The 28,000-nt window shown below is 46.6% G+C and overlaps 1 protein-coding gene across 1 annotated transcript in view; it reads right to left on the reverse strand.

Moving 5' to 3' along the window:
- Nucleotides 1–2,402: 2,402 nt before the first annotated feature.
- The window catches only part of WNT2 (Wnt family member 2), a 47,099-nt gene continuing 21,501 nt past the window's right edge, over nt 2,403–28,000 (reverse strand). Inside the window, exons 4-5 of the mRNA XM_004741908.3 lie at nt 22,874–23,138; nt 2,403–6,865 (exon numbers count right to left, since the gene is read on the reverse strand). Of these exons, the coding sequence (XP_004741965.1) occupies nt 6,636–6,865; nt 22,874–23,138 (495 nt within the window). The 3' untranslated portion in view covers nt 2,403–6,635. The remainder of the gene's footprint in view (nt 6,866–22,873; nt 23,139–28,000) is intronic.

Raw genomic sequence — 28,000 nt, forward strand, 5'->3', positions numbered from 1 at the left:
AAAGTTCCGTTTGGGCAGGTAGACTTTGGAGACTCCAATTCGGATTTTGATTTCTGTATTTCCTGCTATTTGTTCAGTGGGTCACCACCTGTAACATGAGGCCCCAAAGCATTCACAGACGGGTTACCAAGCTCCCCAGCCTCTGCTGAAGTAACCAGTGTGAGCAATCTGGCTGCCTGGACACTGGAGGGATCTTCGTCATTTAATTATTCAAATTGGGTTTGTGGGCAGTAATGTGATTCCTCTCATCCATGGAACTTAGGAAGGCCTGCAGGGCTTAAAATAGGATTGGGTGGACTGCCTGGGGAAATCCAGAACCTATGATTCAATTACAGGGGCTTTCACAGGGTCAGTCGCTACTTGGAAATTACAAAATCAAGTTAAGAGTCCAAAAATAGTCTAAATGGTAAGCTGCTCATGTTGATCAGATTTTAATTATGCTCTATTATCTAGAACTAGATTATAGCATGAAGGAACAGATGAAAAGATATTTGTTCATCCAAGTGGTTTTGTCTGGTCTTTATTTTCATGGGCAACCTAAAATATAAATTCAGTTGGGCCCATGAAAAATTGTCAAGTAGAAGAAATCTGGCTTTCCACTTCCTTCTTTCAGCCAGTTGTCATTGGTCCCAAGTCCTCTGTCCAGCTGAGGTTATCCTTTATCTGCCATCCAGGCTTGTTTTTTTCTCTCCTCTACCCCATGTTGTATCTGGCATGTGTTCTCCCCTTCCTGTGCTTCGCTGACACACACTGGAGAACACTTGGATTGCTTCACTCTCCTAAAACTCTGCCCGTACAAGGCTAGTGTTACCCGCAGTAGGGACAACTGGCAGTGCGTATGTGTGTGTGTGCAGGGGGTCGGTGTTCGATGATTAACCTGCACATGATATCCGTCCTAGCCTTAAACTGGAGATTCTATTTTTATTTTATTTTATTTATTTATTTTTTGCCTGGAAGTCAGTCTTTCTCCATGTTTTGGTGCCTCCGCTCTGTTCTGAGAAGCTCAGAATTACCCAACTATTTTATGCAGAGCTGTAACAGTTTCACTCTTTTCACCTTCCAGGCCATATCTGGGGGCTTTTCTTTCCCACTGAGTGTTGTAAAAATGAGGAGTTCATAAGAAGAATTTTGTCTCCAGCTTCTGAAACCACGCTGTTGTTTTTCCTTGCTAAGCTTCCATCCTTCCTTTGATTCCCTACAGTTAATGGCCATCTGGAGAAACCCAGGAGCCTGGTGCTTCCCACCCTCCCAGGACATACAGTCACCTTCGAGTTTCAGCCTGTCTTGTTCTGCCCCATGCTTCTGAGGGGTTCTCTGATACGCCCATTCCAAAAGATTCCTTCCCAGCTAGTCTGATGCATTAATACAGAGATTTAATCCATTAAACTGTCACTCCCAGTGAAGTGTTCCTAACTGAAAATGGCAGAAAAGTGTACGGATTGCGTTTCGATGTAGGTCTGGATGCAAAGTATTTTATCAGTGGTTCTCAACTGGGAACGGTTTAATCTTACACCTTGCTTCCTCCTGCCCTCACCAGGAACATCTGGCAATGTCTGGGGACACTTTTGGTTGTCACATCTCAGAAGCAGGAGAGTACCTCTGGCATCTAGTGTGTAGACAGAGGGTTGCTTTTGAAGATCGTACAATGTCTAAGATAGTCTTCTCACCCAAAGGGCTAGTGAATAGGGAAGTTTCATTGATAATGTTTGGGCAAAAATATTTGGGTAAAATGGTCTTCAAAGAATCCATGTAGACACAAGTATCATTACCTCATTACCTCTTCTGCAGCTCATCCTAGAGGGACCACAAGCAGCCTGACAATCAGGCCACCTTGGGGTACTTGATGGGCATAGTCAGCACCTTGCTTGGTCACGTCACCCCAAAATAGTTCATCAGGGAAAAGCAAATGTTGGGTGGATTCCCTTTGCTGGAGGAGAGTTTATTTCCATTTTCCAAGCTTTCCCTACTTGCATGTGAGTAGCACCCACGGTCAGGATACACAGATTTCAATTCAGGGGCAAGGGACCTTGTATGTTTCTAATCAAGGTGAAAAAAATACCATTTTAACCAAAAGCAAGCACTCTACATGGAAAGCAATAATTTGGAGAGGTCAGCAGCGTGGGTCTCGCTGCTGTGGAGAGACACTGAATTTATGAACACAGCCAAAGCATTCTGGCACCTAGAGGGGGTAAGCACTTAAATGGCAACACCAGGTGAAAATGTGGAATAATCCCTCAGTCAGGAATAGAAGCCTTACCCATGAGTTCACACGAGTATTTATCAGTAAGGTAAGCCAACAGTCCTCCCCGAAAATCTTAACAAACTTGAAAGCCACCTCTTAATAATGTTGTATAGGAAGTGTATTCCTGAGAGAAGACAAGGGAATAACTCCCATAACCCACAGGGATTTCTTTCCACTAGGGGGTTTAGCAAGACTATCACAAGTTTAAAATAACAAAGTCAACACTGAAAATTCTCTTTATTATGTTTTGATTTCACAGAAAATGTAGACTTGTAAATAACAATAGTTCTTTGTAACAATCTGCGTGACACTTTTATTAGCTCATGGAAGTGGGAGGTTTGGTTAGACAGGAATCATGTGAATATCAGGGAAAAAAAAAACTAGAGTTGGAACAACTATGATTTAGAAAAATAATAATCATGTTGGGCTTTGCAGACCACCTGTCACCTTGCTGATCCCCTGAAAAATGTAAAGAACATTCTCATGGATGAGTGAGAATTTTCTCTGCCTAGCTAAGGAGAACGGCAAAATAAGCATGCCTTTGTGAGCTTATACCAGCGGGCTGTTTTGCAGAAAGTCAGCGTAGACCTGACAAAAGCAATTCACCAGCTTTAGAACTGGTGAGGTTTATTTGTTAAGAGTATGTTTCTTGCTCTTAAGAGAAGGAAACCCAGGTTGAAGTACAGTAAACAGACACCAAAGGATGGTTCTGGTCGATTGGACGCCTCTCTGAGCCTTTATTTGAAGAGCAGGCAAGAGGGGAGATGAATGTTCTTCAGCTGAGCGAGACAACACCAGCCCCGGGCTAACCTTTAATAAATGAGATGTAATAACAATATCTTGGCCTGAAACTGCCATCGAGGACAAGTGCATGCTCAGTCATGTTGGCTGCTTCAGAGGGAGCCCTGCTTGAGGTTTTGTAGAGCTGATGGAAGATTCCTTAATAAATTAATCGGGCTGAGAAATGTCAATGTGGAGTTCGATTTTCTGACTCAAAAACTACTTTCTTTGAAAAATAAATGTGATACCTGATGTTATTGAGCTCCGTGGTAACTCCAACAGAAAGGAATATGGTTCTGACGATCGAGAACATCTCTTGAAATGAACCTGTGCAGCCTCGCACAGAACTACACCATGGGCAGGGAGAATGCGGGTAGTGGCCCGAGGCTCTGCACCTCTGGGCCTCCCGATGCCCCCTCGGGGAGTAGATGCTGGGAGGGGACAGGGAATTGACCACAGGAGGAAGGGCGGCAGTTACCCACGGGAGCTGAGAAAGCCACTCTGCTCTGTCACCAAGTTCAGCCAGTCACTTGGCAACAGCCACCTGGCTCTTTCCCTCTCAAGTCTTTTCCCCACCATCCAGCCCCATACAGAATATGTTGCTTTTTGATAGATCCTTCGGGAATGTTCCTTTCAGTCTGGTGATATCCGTATTGTGCCGGGGCCTCCATCCTGGAGGGGCACAGAGCCACGGCTGAGTGTGGTCCTGGCCCTTGGGGTTCTTGTGCTGGAGCTTGAATGTGAGAGGCTATCCTAGGGTAACCAGGATGCACCCTGACAAGGCGTGCTCACAGAATACACGGATCAGTCCTGTCCAGTCTTGCGAAGTGCAGACCAACGTAGGAAGGCACAATGACCGAAGAAGACAACTCATTTGCTAAGATCAGAGACCTGTGCGGATGATATCTTTATTGTAGAAGACCCCACCGAGTTAGTTGAGATCTCCTCTCATGTTAGAACTTTTCTGGGTACTGCAGAACATTAGTGAGCATCCTCTTGGGTCTAGAAATCTTTGTTTTATAGTAAGATTTTCATTGAGAGGGAATTTGTAAGGGATCTGAACTGAGCAGATTTTTTCATTTTGTTTTGGGTAATTTGTGCCACACATTCCCTTAAAAGCCTCGGGTAATCAAGAGCTCAGTATGACTTAGATTCATGCTGTCTCCATCCTCCACCAAACCCTAAAGAAAATGAGTTTGAATTTATCTTCAACGGTTTTTAAATGTTTTCCCTTAGTAGTGGAGATTTCCTCTTTCAGAAGTAAAAGCAGATAAAAATACTTCACTCTCTTATTGTGCCCTCGGTGATGGCCACACCCACCGCCACTTGAGATGGCTGCCATAGCCTCCCTTACAGATTAGGAAAATTTGTGCCCCTGCTCATTATCAAGAAGGCTGCATCTCAGCATGAAATCAAAGTCAGATCAAAACATCCCAGCAATGAAAAGAAATCATGACCATCCCCTTTGGATACTAAATGACTTAGAATCCACTTGGGTTAATTCTGAGACAAATTAGATAAAGTGCTTGACTTTCCTACTCCTCTGTTTGCCATGGAGATGGGGGGCAATGGCAGATAAGTGCACAGAGGCCTTCACCTCTCTTGGTCTCAGCTTTCCCAGATACAGAGTGGAGGGAGCTGAGATGTCCTCTTAGATCCTCTCCATTTCTATATGCACCCATGGAGTTAAGATTTCATAGTTCACCCAGCAGGCAGAAGGGCTGACAGCTGTGGGACCATTGTGCAAGTCCCCTCACCACCCCCAGAAAGGCGTCCACAGGCAGCTGCAGTGTAACTAAGACCGTCCACCTGCCTGGACTTCCCACTCACCCCTGAAGGCCCACGCTGAGCTCAGAGCAACTCTGTCCTGCTCCACTCTTCCCACCCTCTGCCTCCACAGAATAAGAAGAGGATAGAGCTACTCTGGAAAAATCAGATGACAAATTTTGGGGTTTGGAAGTGAAGGAAAGGAGATGAATTCTGTTCGTTTTGACAAGGGCTAGGAGGCAAGACTTAATTCTGGCCAAGGATCCCAGCAGGTTGTTGTCCGTGAGCCTCCACCTAGACATCCTGCAAGGACTGAGAAACTGAAGACCAGGCTTCCAATGAACGAGTGAGCCTCAGTCACTGGGCACGGGGTACAGAGATCGCAACATCTTCTTAGTAAATGCGAAAAGACCACACTGAGAACCAGAACCTCACTGTACCAAGGGGATGAGAACTATCTTCAGATATTTCACCTTTCTTTCACTTACTTTGCAAAATGGGGTGGCAGCTTCTCTATTTTCCCTGAATGTCATCTTTTGTCTCATGGCCGAAGCCAGCCACAATTTGCACATTGATGTTGCCATAATTATAGCTGGTCCCTTAAATATAGTCTCCAAATGACGATTTGTTTGCAATATAATATACTAGGGTTGCCAACTATATAAGCAAAGCTGTGTGTCATTTGCTCTGGGCTCTGGTGTCTTGTCATCTTGTCAGCCTCAGATGAACACAATTCAACGTGACAGCTCTTTTGAACATGCTTCAAGGGGGATGGGTAGAAGCTGGTGCTCCTCGGCACACGTGGCCAACTCGTTCTGGGCATCTGTTTATGGTGCAGGCGTGGCTTAGCTCTGGAAACCTCTGTGTCAGTGTGCTGGTTCCCTGGTCTTCTCATCCCTGAAGTTTTCTTTCTCAAAACCATTTTGTCTACAAAATTCCACAGGTCACATGCACCATACCAGACAGAAATATCATTCCCTCTTTTTTCCTTATGTGCACAGACACATTTTCTGATATTCACTTACTAATTTATTTTCCTCTATCTTCCCTAAATAGGTAGAGAACACTGCCAGATCATCAATCTTCTTTTAAATTCCTTTCAGATCCTAAGGAAGAAGTCTCATTCCTTAAAGCTTCTTTATATCAAGGGGACAGTAATGCAGAGCAATTCCTTTCTGAGGCTCTTGCAATTGAAAAGATTCCAAACTGTACCAAAGGACAATGGTCCCACCTTGTCACATCAGACTTTAAAAGGCAATAAACGCCTTGAAAAATATGCATTTGAAACCTAAAGTTCATTGAAAGCCATTCTTCTCCAAGCAATTACCAATTAACCCTGGAGGGGTTGGCTGTGAAAATCAATTGATCGGGCAGAAGCCTTGCTTGTTCTTTTCAAGATTTAAAGTTAATTCAGTGGCAATTGGTCCTGCTGTCTTTATCCTCCAGAGCGAAGTACAGAATTTCTCAAACTATGAACATTTATTGTGAGACACAGAAAAAGCTCCTTTGGGACACTCTTTCCCTCTGGCCAAGTGCTCCAGAAAGAGGAAAGGTCTAGGTGGGTGGAGACTGGGATCAGCTAGACAACCCCCACCCCGCTGCCTCCCCCTTCCCCTCTTAGCAGTCAGTCCCCACCAGGAAGAGATGTGCCCCCAGAATGCTGGAAGTCGGGGAGGATAAGGCATGCTTTATGTGCAGCATGTGGCCCCTGTCCTGGGGCCCTCAGGGAGGGAGAAGGGGCTTCTGTTGAGACAAAGGTCACATGCCTTAGGAAGTATCTCCCCGAGAAAGCCCAGAGGCCCGGAGTCTTTGCAGGAGGCCAGGTGGGCGGGGCCTTCCGCCGGCATCATGTGGGAGCTGCCCAGTCAGCGCTCTTGGGGGCCTTGCACGTGTGCACGTCCAGGGCCTCCAGACAGTCCTGACAGCGCACGGCACAGCACCAGTGGAACTTACACTCGCACTTGGTCATCCGGGTGACGCGGGAGGTGTCGTAGCCTCTCCCGCAGCACATGACCTCGCAGCTGTCCATGCCGCGGGAAGTCAGGTTGCACACTCGGCCTGCTGTCCCTGGAGAGCCTGGAAGACAAGCCGGGGAGGGGTCACTGAGAAGGTGTGGGCCGAATACAACAGGCCTCAGGAATGGGAGAATCCCTCCTCTGGGATGGTGCCCGGCCCCTTGTCACCACAGCCTGGGGCTGAGCCCCTGTGCTGAGGCCCAGACAGGGTCTGTCATGCCCAGGCACCAGGCTGCTGTGAGTGAAGCCCTGCCCACTGGGCCAAGTCCAAGAAAGACTGATGCGAAACTTTGGAGCTACCTGGGGCAACTTACCTCTAGGGCTCCCACTTCTGAGCTGGATAAACGTTTTGGGTTTAGCCCTACCCAGCCTTGCACAGGTGGATCACTGAGTGTGCAAGGCCAGCTCAGAATGAAAGAAGGATCTATCCTAGCTCCCTCCCACCTGCCCTCAAACCACGTCAAGAAAGCCATGACCCAGGTTCAGAAGTTGTCAGAACTCCCTCAAAGGGAGGGGATTCTCTCTCCCCAGACCTGACTACCCTGCCTTATGTGAAAGAGGAGAGAACTCTGGCTGCTGATGGGGAGGCGTGGGCATCGTTGGTGTAAGACCTTGAGGAGGGAGCGACGCCCGTCTGCTTTACCACAAGCACTATGGGCCAGTGGACCATCTATAGGTGTGTGAGGCTCCTGGGCGAAGCCAGGATGCTAAGCCTGCAATGAACAGAAGTGGCTTAAAAACCTACTGGCAACTACCACTGGAACATTGTCTTAGTTATTTAAGGTGAGGTTTCCTAAATGGCTATTCATTTTTATGTATTTGTGTCTGAAAAAGACTCTCAAAGATAGAGTGCCTCTTCATGTGTTCTATTCCTGGGGAAGCACCGGAATTCTTCCATAAGAGTTTTATTAGACAACAGAACAAAATGTAGTGGGCCTTTGTGGGGCGTTTGCTCAGCTCAGAAGGATCCTTTCTGCTTCTTCTCTGGCACAGAAATGGACACTTGGCAGCCATGTTGAACACCATCACTGGCTCTGCTGGTGACAGGTGACTGGACAGGGCATGGGGACCTGGCTTGTGCCAGCCAATCAGGTAGACTTCTCTGGGGAATGGCAGTTTTGCGGGAGCTAGGCGGCCGTGCCAAATACATATTCAATAGCCCCTGGCAGCCATCCACCATGATGAAGTATGTGGGCAAGTGGAAGTCTACAGAGAAGTAAGAATGAGACGGATGTACATAGACAGTGAAGACAGGACATGGAAAGAGGTTGCCGCCCAGATTCTGGACTATCTTCCTGGAGCTGCTTCCATATATCCCTGCGGCCTGGCTGCATTCCAACCTTTGGGTTCCTAGAGATTCTGTATCCTTATGATAAATTTCCCCTCAGCTTAAACCACTCCGGTTTCTATTACTTGCAATCAACAATCCTAAATAATTGACAAACTGAGAGAAGCTAAGCTCCTTATTTAAAAAAAAAAAAAAAAAAAAAAGTGTGTCAGGATGAAAAAGACAGGGTCTTCATTTACTTCCAGTTCCTCTATCATTTAACAAGAAATTTCTCCTGCTTCATAACTCCTGCACTGCCTCGTGACTCTCTTTGTTTACCGCAATCCAAAGTGTGTTCCAATTATCTACATAAATGTCATGCTGCCCTGCCTGTCAAGAATGACCCAGGAAGCAGCCAGGTTCCAGCAGGCCGTGAGGTCAAGAAGAGGAGAGGCTGGGCAGAACTTGTTCTGCATGATCAGGCCACTGACAGCAGGAAGACAGGCAGGGGATTTCATGATGACCGGAAGGATGGCAAAGGGCTGGGGTCAGGGGGAAGAAGGGGGTCAGCCAGGGATGGCCAGGAGCCTCTATCGTGCTGAAGAAGCACACAGAAGAGGCAGCACGCGGTTGGGGGCAATCATCAGGACAGTGCTCAGAATTACTGACTGGACAAGAAGGACTGCTTCCTAACAGCACGCCTGTTATTTCATTCAACAAACATCTAATGAACACAAACATGTAAGACACTGTGCCGACTCTTTAGAGTTTTTGGGTAGTGGTGGTGGAGAGGTAAAATAATTAGAATCCACTTCCTGTTCTCTGAGCACTCATACTATAATGAAGAGATTACTCCGTAAAGAGGTACCCGCAGTACTTTAAGATAACTCTTCTGTTTGCTGAAGACCTTCTGTAACCTCCAGGAGAGTTTTGGGCAAAGCAGCACCGGAGACAAACTCACGATGGTAGAATCAGGTTATTTAGAGCTTGGACACATCGGGATCCAAGTCCTAGCTTTTGCCATCCATCAGCTGGGTGACCTTGGGCAAGCTGTTTCATCGCAGTAGACGTCAGTTTCTTCCCTTGTGAATCTGGGATAAAAATGGAGTTCCTTCCTCACGGGACTGTGGTGAGGAGGGAATGAGATCCTGCAGGAAAAACACCTGGCAAATAAGGGCTCAGTGAATGTTACCCTTCTACTCATTAGCCAGTTTATTGAGTGCCTACTATGTGCTAGGCACAGTTATGGGAGCTTGGGATATATCAGAACAAAACAGAGATCCTGCTCCGAGGAGCTTATGTTCCAGAGAGAGTGAGTCAAATATATAGTCATGATAATGAGTGTTATTAATACCAATAGCAGCAAACAGGGTCAGAAAAGGAGCTGTTACCAGCACAGTTTTACAGAGGTGGCTTCGGAGGTAAGATGGAAAGGATAAGTAGGTCTGGAGGGAGAAGGGAGCAAAGGGCATCTTGGGTAAGACAGAACCTCCCAGCAGACGCCCCGGGGTACGTTCGTGGGACGCAGAGCCAGTGTGGCCACGGCACAGGCATGGCGAGGCAGGGGTTCAAGGCCTTCCTGCCTTGCTACAGTTTGGGTTTCATCCCATGGTGAGCAGCAAGCCTGTCCAGATTTGTCATCAGTGGAAAGCCCGTCGGCATGGGGCAGGGAGGTATCCTTGAGGCAGCTGGTTAGTCCAGGCAGGAGACGATGAGCGTAGGACAAATACGTGATGGGTGAAAGGGGGGACAATCACTAGGACTTGGGACTCACGGAATTGAGGGCAGAGGGTTAGGAGGGAAAGACTGAAAACGGAGCACTCGGCTCAACACGAAGGAGGTAACAGGCACCCTCTGAGGAGAGCTGCTGTAGCAGAACCAGAGGACACAGCAGCGATCTTGTGGGGTGAATGGGGGTGAGGGCAGATGGGCACGGAGTGTGGCCAATTTTCACTTGGTGGCAAAGCGGACAAAAGAGCACGGCAGCAAGGACTGATGAGACTGAGATGGGACTTGAAGGTTGTTTTAGACTGTGAAATTTATGGGTGGTTTTTTTATGCAGCAGTAGACATCAGACACAATTCGGTAGGTTCTAATTACATAAAGTACGAAAGTGGGAACAATCCCTCTATGCTATTAGAACTCAGGGTAGTGATTTCCCTTGGGAAAGGGTGAAAAGGGGCATGAGGAGGTTTCTGGAGTATCAGTGCTCTTCAGGTCTTGGTCTGGACATAGATTATATGGGTGTGTTCGTTGGAGACCATTCCCTGAGCTATACAGGTGGTGTGCACTTTTCTGTATGTGTTTCATGTTCTAGTAACGAAAAGAAGAGGGAGGAGGCCACCGAGGCAAAACCAGGAAACCAGCAAAACTCTGATATGTGAGGAGCGGAAAGGTGCTTAACCTGGCTAGAGGGCAGCATTCAAAGGAGAGTGTGGCGAGAGCAGAGGCGGGAAAGGTGAGCAGAAGCCGGGATGTGGAAGGCCTTGTGGGACAGGTGAGGGCGTAGAAACTCTAACCCAAGGACAGAAGAGGGCTACTGAGAGCTTTTACCCAAAGGGGGACATGGTGGATTTACATTCAGAAGGCTCACGGTGGGTGCCGGGGTCAGATGGATTGCAGAGGGCCAGGGTAAAGGCAAGGAGCCAAGTTAGCAGTGAAGTGCCTTGGGGAGGACACAGGGTGACCGGGACAAGGACGGTGCTAGTGGGGGTGGGAGAGGTTAAAGGGTTCAGGGGACTGTGGGGGAGGCAGGATGGGCAGGACACAGAGGGTGAGGGTCAGGAACTACTCCCAGGCTTCTGGCCTGAGTGACTGGGTTTATGCTGGTGACCTTCCTTGGGGTGGGACACCTGGAGAGGGGCAGGCTTTGAGCCGAGATACTGAGTTTTGTTTTCAATGCATTGACTTTGTTGTTGACAGTGGGTCCTCCAGGCAGGAACATTCACTGAAAATACTCTTTGGGACTCAGGAGAGAGGTCAGCGTGGAGATGCAGAGTGGGAAATCTTTACCTCAGAGGTAACTGCTGAGCCATGGTGCAAGGGAGACCCCCCCCCCAATGGGTCCTTCACCTGCCTCCCCAGAGGCTGCTGAATTTTCACCTTTTTGTGTTTTTTTCCATAAACCTGCATACCCATAAGCATTCTTCACTTCCACCAATATGCATTCATTAAAATAAGAATGCACACAATTGGAATTTTCTCTCCCCCTTGGTTCTGTGAGGTGTGTATGTGTGTGTTGGGGTGGGGGGTTGCGGCTCGAAGAGGGAGGTGAAGAGTCTTATTCCCGAATCAGGCTATGGGCTTTTTACTGATATCAAACTTGGTGACCTTTCCCCGGTGGCCTGAAGCCTAAGAAGGTCCTGAGCCAGTGGTCTGACCAGTCGCAGCGATAGTTGGGGTGTTTTTGTCCTTCAGATGCAAAAAGTTGAACCAGACTCTGAACAGGAGGGCTCAGGGAAGTGACCTCAGTGCCATCAAATCTCTGAGGTGGTCAAAGTGATGGCCACTGACAAGAGCTTAACTCAGAAGTGGTTTCAGTCAAGGAAACAAAGCCTCTGGCACTGAGATCTCAGTAGCTCAGCGTTCGGTTACAGAACGCCAGAGAACACTATTCATCTGGACACACCACTCTCCACTGGCTGCCCAAACCAGGCACAAGGAGAGCCCAGAAAGAGGAAGAGGAGAAGGGTTTTTGAAGGTTGAGAGCCACTGATGTGAGAACAGGGGTCACAGCCTGGAGGAGGAATGGCCTCCTTTGTGAGGACCCCAGGCTCCCAGGAATGTGCCAGCCAAGAGGTGCAGGGTAGCTCTGTCGTCTGGGGAGACCACGAGGCTACAGCACAATGGACTACAAATTAGCTCTTCTTTTGGGGTTTGCATCTAAGTAGATTTAATGACAGACTGTAGGGAAGGAAAGCAGTTTTGACACTTGCTATCATTCAAGCAGAATATAGAGCAGTTTCACGAAAACCCTGAAAAGAACATTTCTAGGGTGCAGAATTTATACAAAATTTGCTGGCACTGCTTTCCTTTACCGGACTGAAAATAAAGCCCCATTATCAATGATAGCAGAAAGCCTCCGCTGTCTTAGGGACCTCCCACTGTCCTTTCCAAAGCAGAAGACATCACCATTATTCTTAAAATAGGAGGTAAGAATAAAGACTATAAATTGTGTGTGTGTGTGTGTGTGTGTGTTGTGTGTGTGTGTGCGTGTGTACCTTGTGAAAGGGACCCTCCGAGTTCTATGATCTTCCTGCTTGTTTTAGTTCTAAATATTGAGACATACACTTCTAGATCTCCCCCGCCCAATGCTATACCATTCATTAATGAGTCAATCCTCATTAGTTAATTGGTGGTCCTGCCTGGACCACAGCAGGAAGCCCCAGATTAATAAAACGAGCTCCAACTCCAACGTCAGCCTGAAGTCCAAAGCCCGTGCCTCCTTGCCTTTTTCCTCTCTTCCCCTCATTCCTCTTGTCCTTGCTTCCTTGCCCTCTGCCTTCTTTTCCATCCTTTTTCTCTTCTTTTTGTTCATAACTGGAGCCAACAATTATGGGGCACCAACACGGGCTAGGGCCTATGAGAAGCATTTTGCCTGTATTATCTAATTTAATTCCTGTAAGCTTAGAAAGTAGGGTCTGTGATTACCAGTTTGGAAATGGGGGAGTGGAGGAGGGGGAGGAACTTGATCACACAGCGGGCAGCAGGCAGGTCAGGAAGGCTTGTGTAAGTCCAGAGCTCAAGTTCTTGACCGTGGCGGCATCTGGCAGAGAGCACCAGCCCACAGCCCTGCCAGATCCCAGGAGGATGAACTTTAAAAACCTTCCTGCTCTCTCCCCTCACCCTTTTAGCAAATGAAGAACTTGCAAAGGTCCTGATGCGTAATCTTTTTGGAAGGGACTTTTTCGCCAGCATATGCCATGCCACAGACAGTGAAGACGCCTACAGTTACATGAGAATGAGAAAGGCTAGTTAGCCTGCAGTTAGTGGCCTCCATGCATTGTCCCTGTATTCAGAGCCCCGCTGAACTCCTGTCACCTTTTTGAGGGACAAGACCATTTTCTCTGTTTTACCAACATGCACGCCTCCCAAAACCTCAAGGTGGTTTTAACTTCCGTCACTGATGGGGCTATGGTTGAAAGCATTGGGAAGAACTCTCGCTAAGCACAACTTTCTGATTCAGGAAAGCCAATAGCACCAATTTGCCTCTCACCCAAAACAGCATGTCTTAGCCTGTTCCCTCACCTAACTCTCCCCTGGACTTGACTTTAAGATTTGCTGAGACATGTCCTAACCCCAAATGGACCTTTATAGGTAACATATCTGCATCTTACAGCATCCGCCAAAGCTCGTGTGGTGGGCTTTACAAATACTTCAATGGAAGTTTTAAAAATATTTTGAGTAATGGCCCTATCATTAGTTTCCCAAAGTGGTATATGGTAAGAAGATAAACACATATGAGATGTGTTTCTTTAAAAATCATTCTTAAAATCATTCAAAAATCACATTTCTTTAAAAATCATTCATAGTGATTTATAATGTTATTTCCTACTGCACATTGATTTACTCAGTTTACCTAAGATAAGTTGCCAGTCCGAGATCTTTTCCCTGACTTCCCTTAGGTTTAGGTCTGTGAAATGTGACCTGATGTGTGGCCTGCCTGGGTTCGGATCCCAGTTTCCAGACGGAGCGTGGCAGACTCGGCCTCAGGGAACCCAGCCTTCCACTGTCACCTTCACACCACACTGCTAGGAGATGATCTGCCCAGACGCAGTGTCCATAAGATCCAGGCAGTCAGGAATGTCTATGCCATGGGAAGGTGCGAGTTCCGGCCAGATCTTCCTTTCTCCTTCCCGCAAGTGTGGTCTTTACCCTTCACAGAGTCCCCATGTGCATGGGGGGAAAAGGAGGGTGAAGAACCAGAGTTTCTAAATCCCGCAAACTGGGACCATCGGACTCACTTTTGGTGGGGCAGTGCCGCGGGAACTTTCCAGAATCAAGCATCCCTTCCCTAGAGCTATAAAATTAATAATGGAGTCAGGGTTCCCAGTGCAAAAACATTTCTGTCTCCACCGACATGCATCTTCCTGACAGCAGAGGAGGACGGAGAGCTTTTGCTAATAGTTCCCAGATCCACACCTCTGGGACCTCGGAGGAAGGGCGCTCTCTCGAACGGTCTTTCTCTGTGGATGGGCCTGCGTCTTTGGAAATTCCTGCCACTCCAGGCTGACAGAAGCCCATATGTTGACCATTAGGACATAAAGCAAGATTCACTTAAGCCCGTCATCCAATCGGCTGTTTCTCCTCTGGTTGACTTACATGTTGTCATTAACGACACAGATTTATCGAGGGAAGAAAAGAATGTTAGAGCAAATGTTAGAGACCGCACATTCATCTACGCACACGGCTTCCCTCTCACGTAGTAAGAATTGTAAACCTAAAACTAGGACAGACAGTATCTCCCCTTCTCTCAGAGGATTTTATTCAACATTTTTCTAATAACCAGGAAAAGCTTGACTGGCACAAGAAAGCATGTCCCATTAAATTAACAAATCCTATCATGGAATTAAGAGTTAAGTTCAGACTCTTCAAGGCTTTCCATGTCTGGCACACCTAGTCTATCCAAGTTTATTTCCCATTGCTCCCCCACCTATTCCTTTTAGGATTGGGCCAAATCCTCACTGTCCCATTGACTTGACTAGCTATGTAGGCTGTTTCCTCATGAGAGCTACTCTCATCTGCTGTCCTGGGCTTTCCTCCCTTCCCTGCATCAGAAGTCTTCGCATTCTTCTAGATTCGGGCCTATTTGAGCACCTTCCATAGAGCAATCTCTGTTTCTGCTCCTGGCTCACCTGACCCCCTCCCAAGTCCTATAATGTGTGTCATGCAATAGAGCTCATATACTGTTACGAAATGTTTGATGATTTCTCATGCATCTTGTCTCCCCAAGGACAGAGGTTGGATCTTAAATTTCTTCTATACACTGCATAGTGCTCAGCTGTCAACATACAAAGTCCCAATTCACTAAATATTAAATTAAAAACAATTTCTTAAAAATGAAGATCAGCTTTTCCTTGACAAAGGAGGGCATGCTTCCCCAGGGAGCGGCCACTGAGTCCTCAGACACTAAGGTCAGAGTGAGCTAGCTAACAGCCTGGTTTCTACTCAGATGATCTCACTGGATATACAGAGAACACATGCAAAAAAATGCAGCACATTTTTTAAAAGATAGAAATGGAAAATAGCAACCTAAGGGAGTCTGTGACATCAAGTTCAGGTTCTATGATGGCAAACTTAGAGTGAAATTTATTAACAAGTCACTCAGTCATTTATGGGAATTTCTGAATAAAACACCTATGTGAAGAGACCCAGAGAAGTTAAGTTGTCCATGGCTACCCAATCAGTAATCACTAAAAACAGCAATAGGTAGTGATGGGTTGCACCAAAGTCTACTAAGCCATAATGCCAGGAATGGTTAGGATTTGCAGAGATTTAAAGAAGAGATCAACCACACCAGCACAAAATCAGTTCCATGGGGAAAGCTCACATGAAGTAAGCAAATACATTGTTTTAAAATATGTTAAGTTCATTCTTTTGTTTGTGACATATTAGTTTTTTTCTGTTACAAAAAAGAAGGACCTCAATTTGGTAAATTTTTGTTGGTGCCAATTATGTCAAAGACTTCAAAAATAGGAAAATGAGAATTTTGTTTCCTTTTTTCTGAAATGTTCTTTTTTTCTTTTTCTTTTTTCTTTTTTTTCCCAATTTACACAATTCAATCTGATTGCCACTGTCAGTTCAAATTAGGGCCCTTTTCAGTGTATCCTAAAATTTTAATAAATTTAGTACACCTACATTCTGAAAGGAAAGGCAGACTTACAGATCACGCCTATAACATAAAGTAGTATCAGAAGTATTTTGCTTGCATTAACAACAAAATCAGATGAACTAAGAAGTAGTCCCACACAGAGTAAAAGAACTGAGTATTTGGTGGCAACTAAAAGCCATCAATATAGTCTACTGTTGGCTATGAGAGTTTTATCTCTTCCAGGGAAATGGGCAGCCACCAACAGCTTCAGCTCTTTCCATGGTCCACTAATGCACTTGAACATGAGGGAAAATTCCCTTTAACATTTCAGTTTAAATGGGAATTTTCACAGGCTGTGTATTATCATCAGCGATGAGTGAAGACACACTTAATAATCACCTGTCAAAGAAACCAAGTTATCTTTAAGTTATGACACTGCACCAACATAACTAAGAATTCAGCTCCTACGATGAGCATATTTTTTGTTTATCACTTGCCATTCCACTCGGTTCAGCATGTCTACAAGCTAGGTGCTGGCGACCCGGTGGTGATCAGACATACCACGCCATCATGGAATCAGAATCCAGTGGGACAGACAGAGACCAAACAAATACATAAATAAACTTACTAAAGCTCATGGTATGTGCTGTGAGTCAAGGAACAAGGAAGGCTTTCTGAACTAGATCCCTGATGCATTTTAGGAGGATCTGGTGATGGGCCAAGATGTAAGAAAGAAAGTAGCAAAGGACCTGCAGGTTTATGTGCCCGATTTATGTGCCCGATGGAGCAGATGGCTTTGCTGTTTTCTGCAAAGAGGACACTTGGGGAAAGCAGGTTTCGGGAGTGGGACGAATCAAGAGTTCAGTTTTAACAGGATCAGACTGATCATGATGTGAGCAATTGAGAGGAGCCGTTGAGCATGGGTAGGACCCAGAAGAGACCCCAGAAGCAGTTAGCCATCGAGAAAGAGGAGGCCAGCCAGGGAGAAGGTGCCGATGCAGAAGGGGTGTACATCTTCAAGATGGACAAGGAGAATCTAGCAACTGGAACTGGGGAAAACCAGCTAGCAAGGCAGGAGGAAAATCAGAACACTATGTTGCAGGAAGGAGGAACAGGCTAATTAATTGTATTACCTGCCACTGATAGTTTGAAAAGAGAGTCCTCTGGATAGTAATTTATGTTAATTATACAACATAATCAACAATTGCCTGCGAAAATGGTGACTTACAGGACACACCAATACATTTTTCATTTCATTCTCTCCTGGTCTAGCTGTCAGATATCAATTCATGAATTTCTAAAATAAATTTCAACATGGAAAGGGATGAGTAACCTAGTCTTAGTTTTTCAAATGACACACGTGCAGTGAGACCCTGGAATAGAGCGGCAGAGGGAGGCCAGAGACCCACAAAGCGCCCCCTTCCTGTCCAGGCCTGAGGACCCCGAGCACCTGGCCTACCTGCCTTTGCCTGTCCCCCCACCCAGCTCAGCTACAGAGAATGGCGGCCTCGTGAAGGCTGAGGGCAAGGACTGAGTCTGGCTTCCACATCTTTGCGTTCCAGAGGCTTATCAAATGGTCCGACATAGAGAAGAGGCTCAAAAAAATATTTGACCCATGAAGCCATGAGGAACCTCGGGATATTGTGGGAATTGTGCATTTAATATCAAAATAAGGTCCGTCCATTCCATTCCTATTGGCTGTTCCCTTGCTCTCAATCGGGTCACAATGACAGAGCCGCCGCAGACCCGGCCACGCCGTGGGCATGTCTAGATTGGTGAATCGCTGTAAACAGTGGTTGGAATTGCGTTCCCAGGGTTTCCAAGCTGTTTGCAAGTGTGATTTGTGTAGAGAAAAGAGGCCCTCGCGCTTCCCCCACTCACAGCCTGCAAACAACAGGTTAAACAATTGCAGAACTCTTTTTTTTGAACTTGACTAGAGAGGAGGTGGAGGGTCGCCTGTTTCCTCCAGTTGGAGAGGAGACCTCAGGGTGACCCCCGGCCCAGGTCAGGGTTTTACCTCATAACAGGGGAAAGTGGCCTGTGATGAGGGGCATCCGCGTCTCTGGACAGGACAGCGGCATTCCTCGGAGATGGACTATCTCTAACTTGAGGGCTTCTTTGATTTACAGACGCCTGGGGCAATAACCAGAGTAGATAACCTCACGGCCACTAGAGTATGTGCCTCAGAAAGCCCGGCTGCCCAGATGGAGCCTCCAGTGTGGCCTGCTTCATGTCACACGCACGGCGTGACACCGCCCTACGGACTTCTGAGATCTGAGGGGAGTCTTTATCGTTGAACATCAGAGCGCTCACTTTGCTCAGCTAAAGGCTGGTGGAGAAAGTCTCTTGTGGTTGTTGCTGTAAGATTATCTTCCTTAATCGTTTTTGAGTTTGTGATATTTTTTAGGAACTGTGAAGGACATGACCACTCTTGCAGACTTGAAGGGCTTGTGGTTAGAGGGGCTCCGAGATGGCCGGAGCCAAACAGGAGGGAAGCTGGGGTCTGACCACTTTCCACCTCCCCACTCTGCAGGCCCCTCCGCCTGCTCTGCTCCCGTGTCCTCACCCTGCCTCTTTAGGACACAGGTCTCTCTTCCCCGGATTTCCAGAAGTTATATAGCCAGGAAAGTAGGGACTTTTGATTTGACTTGTGTTTATTTTGTTTCATTTACCACTTATGGGCCACACAGTCTCGGGCAAGTTAAGAAGCTTTTCTGAGCCTCCATTCCCTTCTCTATAAATGGAGGTGACTGATGTGCAGATTCAGAGAATATGTCCAGAATGTGTGTAGTAGGGCCAGACTCTCAGAGGAACTCACCCCATGTTCCCACCCTCCTCCTGTCCCTGGCGTCTGGGTCTGTCCTCACCCATGAGCAGTCCAGGGTCTTGACTCAGCCTTCTGCCTTTCTCATCGAAATTTGCCTGCTAATACTTTCTGTCATTCTCTCAGGACTTCACTCAAGGGCTGGCTTGGTCGTCTCTGTCAAGCTTGGATGTGAATGGCTGAGATCACTTTCATGCACTCACAGTGCAAGAAAGTTCCTGAAAGTGCAGGGCTTCCATGTGGAAGAACATCCCTCTCATACTGGGCAAGCCAGGGTGGGGAATATATTTGGGTGCCATTTGTCTAGAACTCCTTAAATAAAGATTTTTTTTTTCCTTCATAAGAGATCAGGTATTCCAAAGAATATAATGTCCTCAGGATTTCTTCTTACTCAATACTTATGAAAAAATACTTACGAAAAACAACGTTGTAGGCCGGGGATTGCCTAAAACATTGATTTTCCATTTTAATGTACTCAAGTTTGAAATGCAGATGGAATCCCAGTAACAATCCCCTAAGACTGTGATCTAACCGTTTCCCCAAGAGGCCCTCGCTTGGGAAATAGCAGACTAGACCCATAGCCTTCATCCGTCCTACACACCAGACTGACAAAACGCACAGGCTCGCTTCGGTCACGTGATGAGTTCATCCGAGCAGGGAGCAGGCACCGGCCAGCAAGACTGAAGTGAGTCCGCTATAGGAGCCTATGACTTGGCAAGATTCAATCTGCTCACCACCATTGCTTTTCCAGTGTTGCACAAGCAGACGGTTCCCAATCAGTTCAATAGGAAATGGTATGAAATTTTTAAAAAAGAGAAATAGAACAATATAGGGAATGGTGCCAAACTTAATAGAGAAAAGGAAAGACACATTATTTGCTTTAAATTTTACTGCCACCTTTGGACCTGTTTTAGAGCCTGGATACTGTTGAAGGTAACCCATGTCAAACATGTGGGAGTTCTAGTTAGCAGAAAACAGACCCTTCCTAAGGTTCAACACGATGCTCGTGAAGGGAAGAGCGTACCCTCGTGACGTGCTTTCTCGGCGATGCACACATGTGGGGGGCTGCTTTAGTACAGACGGACAGGACGCTAGCCCTGCAACATCCAACACCTTCCTTCCAGGACAAGGGGGCAGAGCTCAGAGGAGGAATGCCACTGTGAATTACAGGCAGGAGTCTCCCCCCTTGTCGATCATCTCAGATTCTGTCACCTCCCCCTGCCTCTGCAAATAGAGGTTAGAGGCACCTCCAGAAGGATTCAGACGCACCCACTTCTACAACTGTTTTGACCAACTTTCTAGAGTGCACGCTTCAGGAGTTTCTAGTAGAAAATGGCCAGGATACACCTTCAACTTTAGAAGGCCTTAGGTTACACAGGCAGGCACAAGGCTCTCGGTCGCTGTGTGAGTTGAAGCAGGCTTTCTCAGGGAAAATCTGCATCTCATATATGTGGTTAGGTACATGTGAATTCAAGTATGAACAATGAAAACTCTACTCTTTCAGTAACGGGAACTTTCGCCTACATGATAGCAAACACCCTGAATCATATTTTCACTGAAATAGTCACCCAATAGTCAATAGAATTAAAAAGAAAAGTTTGTATGGATGATTTTGGTATTTCCTCAGGCTCAGCTGTAAAAGGACATGAAGGCTAGCTCAAACAAGGTATGAATACTCTAGGAATCTTAATGGAAATCTGATCTAATACTTTGGAACCATCAACTTAAAAAAAAAAAAAAAAAGGTAGCTCCTGGTTAATCAACAGCAAAAGAACTAAGTTCACATCCTTTTTAAGCTAAAATGAGATAAGTTAAAATGAACCTAAAATAGAACAGAAATAAATGGAGAGTGAAGAAATTCTAAAACTTCCCTCAGAACGTCAGCCTCTGCCACAGGGTGCCTTGTAGCTGGCGTGTCTGGAGACAAGAGTAGAATGCTTAAAACAATGGACGGCTCGAATCCCTGCTCTGCCTCTAAACCGACTGGGGGTTTTTTAGCAAATTCCATACCCTGTTTGTCAGAGCCGCATTTTTCCCTCCCATAAAATGGAAAATACCATACCTATTTATATTCTTGGTGCGAGTCATTGGCAGAATGCAGACCAAGTGCTAACGAATGGCAGGTACTGCGGATGTGTTTGCTATTTTAGGATCAGGAAACAGAATCGTGATCTAATAACGGGAGGAGCCAAAGCAAAGTGTGGAAGGATAACTTAGTATCCTGAAGAGGCGTCAGGGGGTAGATTCAGAATCTCCTCTTTCGAGAACACAGTCAGGGCTTTATTTCATCGGATGCCCATGAGGAGGCTCAGTGGCCATCGCGCATCGCACCTGTTTTTTTCACTGTGCAAACTGCTTTAATCCGAGAGCCCAGGACAGATGTCCAGAAGCAGGCCCTCTTACATCTGGAGTGAGGGGTTGGTTTCGCCGCGCCTTTTCAGAGCTAGCTCGTGACAAGTTGCGATGTCAGGGTCAGGTGTGCAGACCACCCGGTCTGATAGCCAGACACCCATCCCCTCCAAGACCAGGGAGATCTTGAGCTAGTCATTCACTTTCCTCATCCAGGCAGTTGGGATGATGTTATCCAGGGCTGTTTATCTGATCTCAACAGCTAAGATGGGAATTTGGTTCATGTTGGTGTTGATCAACAAGGAGCCACCCTCTCCCACCCCTCCCCCCACCCCCGCCCCGCCCAGGAACTGGTTCCATTGCGCTGATGTCATTGGGTGGTTCTAAGGATTAAATAAAACCATGTGTGCAGTGATCTGAGCCCAGTACCTGACACACAGGAGTCAATCCATTGTAATTCCTAAAGTGATCATGATATCATCATCCCCATGTCCTGGCTGAGGAGCCTGAGGTTAGATGGCTAGTTAATGGCAGAGGGGAGCCAGACCTCTGGGACAATCTTTTATCAAAGTATAGGTTTCATGGTGATCTGGCTGAAACTGTGGGCTGACAGGTAGGATGACTTGAAGGTTAGAGGTCCCAAAGCATGTCAGGAATGCAACAGCATTCTGGTCCCTGTGCTCGGTCCTAGCTAATCCGTAGGTTGCAGGTATAGACCCGTCCGATACTGTAACGAACGTGCTTATCGAACCAGGAGGGAAATTCAGCCACTCAGGGACAAAGGAGAGGCTCTGGACTTCTTGTGACATTCCCTGGTAAGGATCCCTCGTGGTTAATCTAGTGTTAGGAGCCGGCTGTTTTACTGGTTTCTTTGCAATTACTTTAGAACCTAAAACTATTTAGAATTTAAATTCAAGGACGTTTTTCCTGATAACAAATTCCCTTGCTTTCTACTAAGTCTGGGAAGTTGGCTTGAGCCAGAGTTGGCTGAGGGCTCTCCATCTCCTCCTATCCACTGAGACTTATTTTGTATGAGTCTTTGCAAAGACGCCTGGAGCTCAGGGCTGCCTGGGAGGGGTCAGAGGTAAAGAGCAGGTGCCTAAAATCACGCTGGTGGAAACAGCTATGTTGAGGCTGATGGAGCTGCCCTTCGAGTGAGTCCAAGACAGACAAAGCACTGTCTGCAAGGCAGTGGTGTGGCTCTAATAAACAAAATGCCCCTTACACAGCTCTCATCCACTGCCCACCAACGGCCACACCAGTGGGGATGCATTTTTGCCTTCTAGTATTTAACAACTTCTCAGAATATTGGAAAGAACAAGGGACTGAGAAGCATGGCAGATCTCAAAACTGGCTAACTTTAAAGGCCTGGGTTCCTCTTCATAGTCACATAGATGGATTTGTAACGGAGAAGGTCCATTGCATAGATCTCTCTACTCCTCTTGGCTTCAGGATCACAGGGAAGATGCCAGGTTGCTGTACAGAGTGTACATGAGCTCACCAGAGTTTCATCCGAGCTGAAGAATTTGGTTAATCTGCATATTGTGACCCTGCCATGTACTTTCTTGGGGTCACCTTTCTCTAGAACCTGCACATTCTCAATCCATTTCTCCAGTTGCCTAGGAAAGCTCTCTGAAATATGAATTATAAATATGAATTCATATTTCACACTTGAAATATGAATTACAAGACCATGAACATTGAACCTGAAGTATCTGGCTGCACTTACAGAATTGTCAGGCTGAAAACAGGACCAGACTGAGACTGGGGAGGACTGATCGGTGAATGAGGTACTGTGAGTAAAGGGTTTTGAACTTACCTGCATCTCGGTCCCTGATGCAATAGTCTGGAGAATTCTCAAAGTACACGAGGTCATTTTTTGTTGGCTTCTTAAACCTCTTGTTAGCCACAGTGAAACCAGTGCCATCCTGGTTCATGACAACCTGAATGGCCCCATTGTACTTCCTCCAGAGGTAATCGCCCGTCCTTCTGAAGTCGGCCATGGCCAGCCAGCATGTCCGCAGAGTACACGAGCCACTCACGCCGTGACACTTGCATTCCTGCTTCAAGAACCGCTTTACCGCCTGCCGGGAGAGACGGGCAAGGTCAAGGGCAGACGAATGCAGGACCCCGACAAGTGCTACAACTCTCCTTCCCAGTGAGCGAGCGACAAGTGAGTCTGATGACAAAGAATCCCAGGACTTAGGACTGGGAGATATTGGGGGTCACTTCCGCCATGCCACACTGACCACTGTAGGTGGGGTCCCTGGGAGAATCAGTGTGGGGGCGGGGCCTGGCCATGGGCACTACTTGGCTATTGGAGTAACAAAAACCTCACCAATTTGAATGGAACAGGGCACAGGGCTATTTGGAAGAGTGAGAGAATGAGTTAGAGGTCTTTTCCTAAATAAATGTGGCTTTATTATCTTAAAACTGTACAGCACTACTCAGGAATTCCTAAGCCTGCTTCTTTTGATAAGCCAATCATAGTGACTGTGACTATTTTCATGTTCTAGGTATTGCGCTCACGTTTCCTATGCTCTATCGCAAAGACCTTAATCTTTACAACAGTCCTGTGCTACCATATTTATTTTGCAAATGATGAGGGAGCCAGTCTGAGGGAAATTAAAGCACTTGCCGCGAGGGACATGGCTGGTATAGGACAGAGCCAGGGTACACTGAAAATCAGTTGATGACCCTGAGAATACCATTGGATTTGGGAGATTATCACTCTACTCTGGCCAAATTATTCATCTTGAATGACAGGGCTTAGCTTGCTCTTTCTGCAGAGGGGAAACCAAGGCACATGGGACCAGCCCATCTCAGCTGGCTCCCTGCACTAGCACTCCCTTTGCAGTAGGCTGTGAGGCTGGGGACAAGGAAGGACTCCGGTGGGCCCTGGAACTAGAACTGCTCTGGTTTTGGGATTAGCCAGAATCCCAAGGCTACTGTTCTTCCCATTATAGGAGCGAGGGAGCTAGGGATCAGGGAACTGAACTCCTAGGCCAGGATGTGGAATGGCAGATGCAAACCCAGACTCTAGAGTCTTTCCAACTCATAGGACAGACACATAAATGGATTTCCTCAAAATATTTTCTAAGAGCATCTTTTCTAATTACAGACCTTCCTGGGTTCCCTTTCTTATGTGATTTACTACTTTAACAATTGTCATTCCCCATCCCCAACAGTTAGAACTAAGGTCTTGTTTAATCAATCAGTTTTCCAAATTATTATAATATTGAAAGAACTTTTTTGTTCCTCATGGGAGATCCTGACTGATGATTAGGGGCTTCCTCTATTTGTGACACCCAAAGTGACACACAGAAGGGCCGTGGGGGTGACCATGGCCTCACCAAAACCATGCCTTTGGAACCTTGGCTCAGTCATGGAGCAGAAGAGGAGAAACCTGCCTGCCGAGGGCTCCCACCCTCACTGCCTGTATCCCCAAGACAGCACCTGTCTGGGGCGGAAGGCATAGGCAGAGGGGACAACAAACTTCCTTGATGACATTATCCAAGGTGGGACTATGAACAAAATTCTTAGGGTAACACATGGTGAGAACTCTTTCTAAGAACTTAGATGGTGGATTCAACCCTGCACTTCCCACTTTCTGAGGTTCTGGTATAATTGGTCTAGTTGGGGGAGGTGGGTGGGTGGCTCCAGGATGCATCCCAGGAGGAGCTCCCTGCCGTACGCTTGCTTCACCCTCCCCCATGCACCCCCAAACACGCATGCACGCAGATACCAGTCTTCCAGGCCACCTCGCCAGGGTCCCACCAAGGTAACTTCGCCCAAACCTGGTTTTGCCTCTTCTACAGATTATTTCTTCTCTTTCTTTCTTTCTTTTTTTCTTTTTAAAGATTTTATTTGTCAGAGAGAGAGAGGGAGAGAGAAAGCACAAACAGGCAGAGTAGCAGGCACAGGCAGAGAAAGAAGCAGACTCCCCGCCCAGCAAGGAGCCCAATGCAGGACTCAATCCCAGGACTCTGGGATCATGACCTGAGCCGAAGGCAGCTGCTTAACCCACTGAGCCACCCAGGTGTCCCCCTTCTTCCTTCCTCCCTCCCCTCCCCCCCTCTCCTCCCTTTCTTTCTTTTTCTCTCTCTTTCTCTTTCTTTCTTTTCCTTTTTTCGATTCTATCTATCCACTTGACAAAGAAAAGAGAGAGAGCACACAAGCAGGGGGAGCAGCAGGCAGAGGGAGAAGCAGGCTCCCCATCAAACAGGGAGTCCGACGCGGGCCTGAGCTGAAGGCAGACACCCAACTGACTGAGCCACCCTTGTGCCCTGATTGTTTCTTTTCTAACCAAGTGTGTAGAAAGGTTCTTCATTTCAGAAAGTTAGTCCCAAACAAGTATTCTAGAGCCGAAGGATCCAAGACATCATGGTGGCTCTCCAGTCATGAATTCACTCACAGCCTTCCCAGGTTGGACCTCGGCACCCTGTTTCCCATTTCACCCCCCATGGTGGATTACGCCCTGTTAGCATGTGAAACCTGTCCTCCTCAGCATGAGCCAGGCTTGAAGGGCAAGGACAGAGACATGCTGAGCAGGAGGAATGTCATGAATTTGCTCCTCCAGGTCAAAGGGATCTGGCGATATTTAAGGGCTATCTTAGAATAAAATTGTTTGAAAATACACTCCCCCCACCTTTATATTTCAGGTGTTTGGGATGAGGTCCCTGGGTGACCTGGACAGCAGGCCTCCGCCACAGACACAGTCCTAGAAGGGCCACCTTGGCCCCCTGACTGCCCCATTTGGGTCCCACCTGTCCAGGAGTTTTCTATCCTAAGATTTCAGTAGAGCCACATCGAACTCATTCCATGCCAAGTGCTTGGGAAGTGAATGCTCATTCTTCAAGGCTTAGTCCCTTTAAAGCTGGGTTATTTACTCATAAACAACACTCTCAGCTTCACAAATGACAGGAAAAATTACTGCTCTCCCTTTGTAAGGCTAAGTTTCCAGGTTGCAAACTTCAAATGGATCAATATTTAAGATGACTAACTGAAGCATTTGCATATTAAAATTGGATCTTGAGCATATATCTTATGAATCCTTATAAATACACGTGGCAGTGGTCCACACTGCTGACCATCACCATCACTGCCAACAGCCATTCCCCTCTCCCTTCCTAAGTTCTGTCCCAGTGCTGGGCAGCCACGTACTTCAGAACTGGCCTGGTCTCTCTCTGACCCAGAGCAGCCCAAATCAGTAATAGTAATTTCACTGTCCTGCTCCTGATTCGGCCGAGGCCAATACGATGTTAGGAGCAATCTGCAGGGGGACTTGTGGGAAAGATTTCCTCACGCTTTAAAAGAGACACGAGGACAGCTTCTTTTCTCTGTCTCTGGATGCGGGTTTCCGCAGCAGCTCCCCTAGGATACGAGGCAGCCAACTCAAGACCAGCAGCAAGCTGCTGATGGCGGGACGGAGAGATGGGAAGGGCTGGGTTCTGGAGGATGCTGCTGAACTGCTTGAAGGAATCCACCTTGGCCTGGCCCTGCCTCTGTACTTCTTGTGATCCAAGATATTAAGTTTGTGCCCCCAGGGTCTATTACTTCTAACTGCAACTATTTCAACTGGAATCATGGTCGGTTCTTGACTGTGGATTAATCACAGGCTCCATCTGACAGTTCACCTTGGGGCAGAGGGAGACCTTGTCTGATGCTGGGTTTGCTCACAGCTCCAGGCCCCTCTCCTAACACACAGCCTCTTCGGGGTTCCATCACAGCCTGGGGCCTCCTCTGCCTCTGGATTTGCAGACTTGGAATTCAAACTCTTAACCTTGAATGGGACAACACCCTGCTCAATCAGAGAGGTGGAGGGAAGGGGTCCTAAGCCAAAGTGGTGTGATTGGGAGAGTAGCTAACGTTAACGTTAGCGTAACAATAAGGAAGGGAGAAACTCCAGGGGAGTTTAGGAACTTCCTAGCTGAGAAGAATTCCCATGATCAAATGTTATAATAACAATGTAACAATAACAACCACTTATCCAGTACCCTGCTGCCTGACAGGCTGCATGACAGGTGGTTTACACACATTCTCTTGTCTAATTACTACAATTAGGCAAAATAGATTATTATTCTTATTCTGTAATTAAGAAAACCAGGACTCAGTGAGGAAAGTAAAATCCCCAGAGTTACCCAGATACACTGGGGCTGAACTAGGGTGTGAATCCACCTCTCATTCCCAGATCTGTGCTCTTTCTAAAAATATTTAAAATCCTATATAAATTACAGAAATTTTGAATCATGCATACTGTTTCCCTCCCTTCTTTTGAATGAGTCAAAAATTGACTAAATACGATTGCCTGCATCATGGAGAAAAAAAGAGGCAGAGAGATTAATCAGGGGGTACTATATTCCATCTTCCATACCAATAGCCATAAAAAATCTGCTCAACAGGCAATTTACAGAAAAAAATATAAAGTCCTAACAAAAGTACAGAAAGATGTTCAACTTCACCAGTATCAGGAAATGCAAACTAAAAGAATGCAACACTTGTTTTTTGTCATTAGCAGATTAACAAATAGTAGAAAGTCTGATAATATTTGGTGTTGGTAAGAGTATGGAGGAAGGAATCCTTTAAGAAACTGTTGATGGAAGAGTAAATTGATACACCATTTAAACATGGAGAGCATTTCTGCAACACCTGTCAAAATTTTAAATATATGTATCCTTTGACCTCAGCTATTCCACTCTGGAAATATTTGCACAAGCTTTGAGGGCTACACACCCACAGGGCTGTTCACTGCAGCATATTCAGCAATAGCAAAATATTAGGAAAAAAGCCCAAATGACATCAACAGAAAAATGGTTAAGCAAATTATGGTATATGCTTAATAATGGAATATTATGTGAGCTTTGAATAATGAGGTAGATCAGGAGGACAGAATGAAAGGAAGCCAAGAGACGAAAATGAATTGCAGAACAATGTATGTGTTATGGTC

The sequence above is a fragment of the Mustela putorius genome, unplaced genomic scaffold (assembly GCF_011764305.1).
Source record: "Mustela putorius furo isolate JIRA1106 unplaced genomic scaffold, ASM1176430v1.1 tig00003845_pilon_pilon_pilon, whole genome shotgun sequence".
Lineage (NCBI taxonomy): Eukaryota > Metazoa > Chordata > Mammalia > Carnivora > Mustelidae > Mustela > Mustela putorius.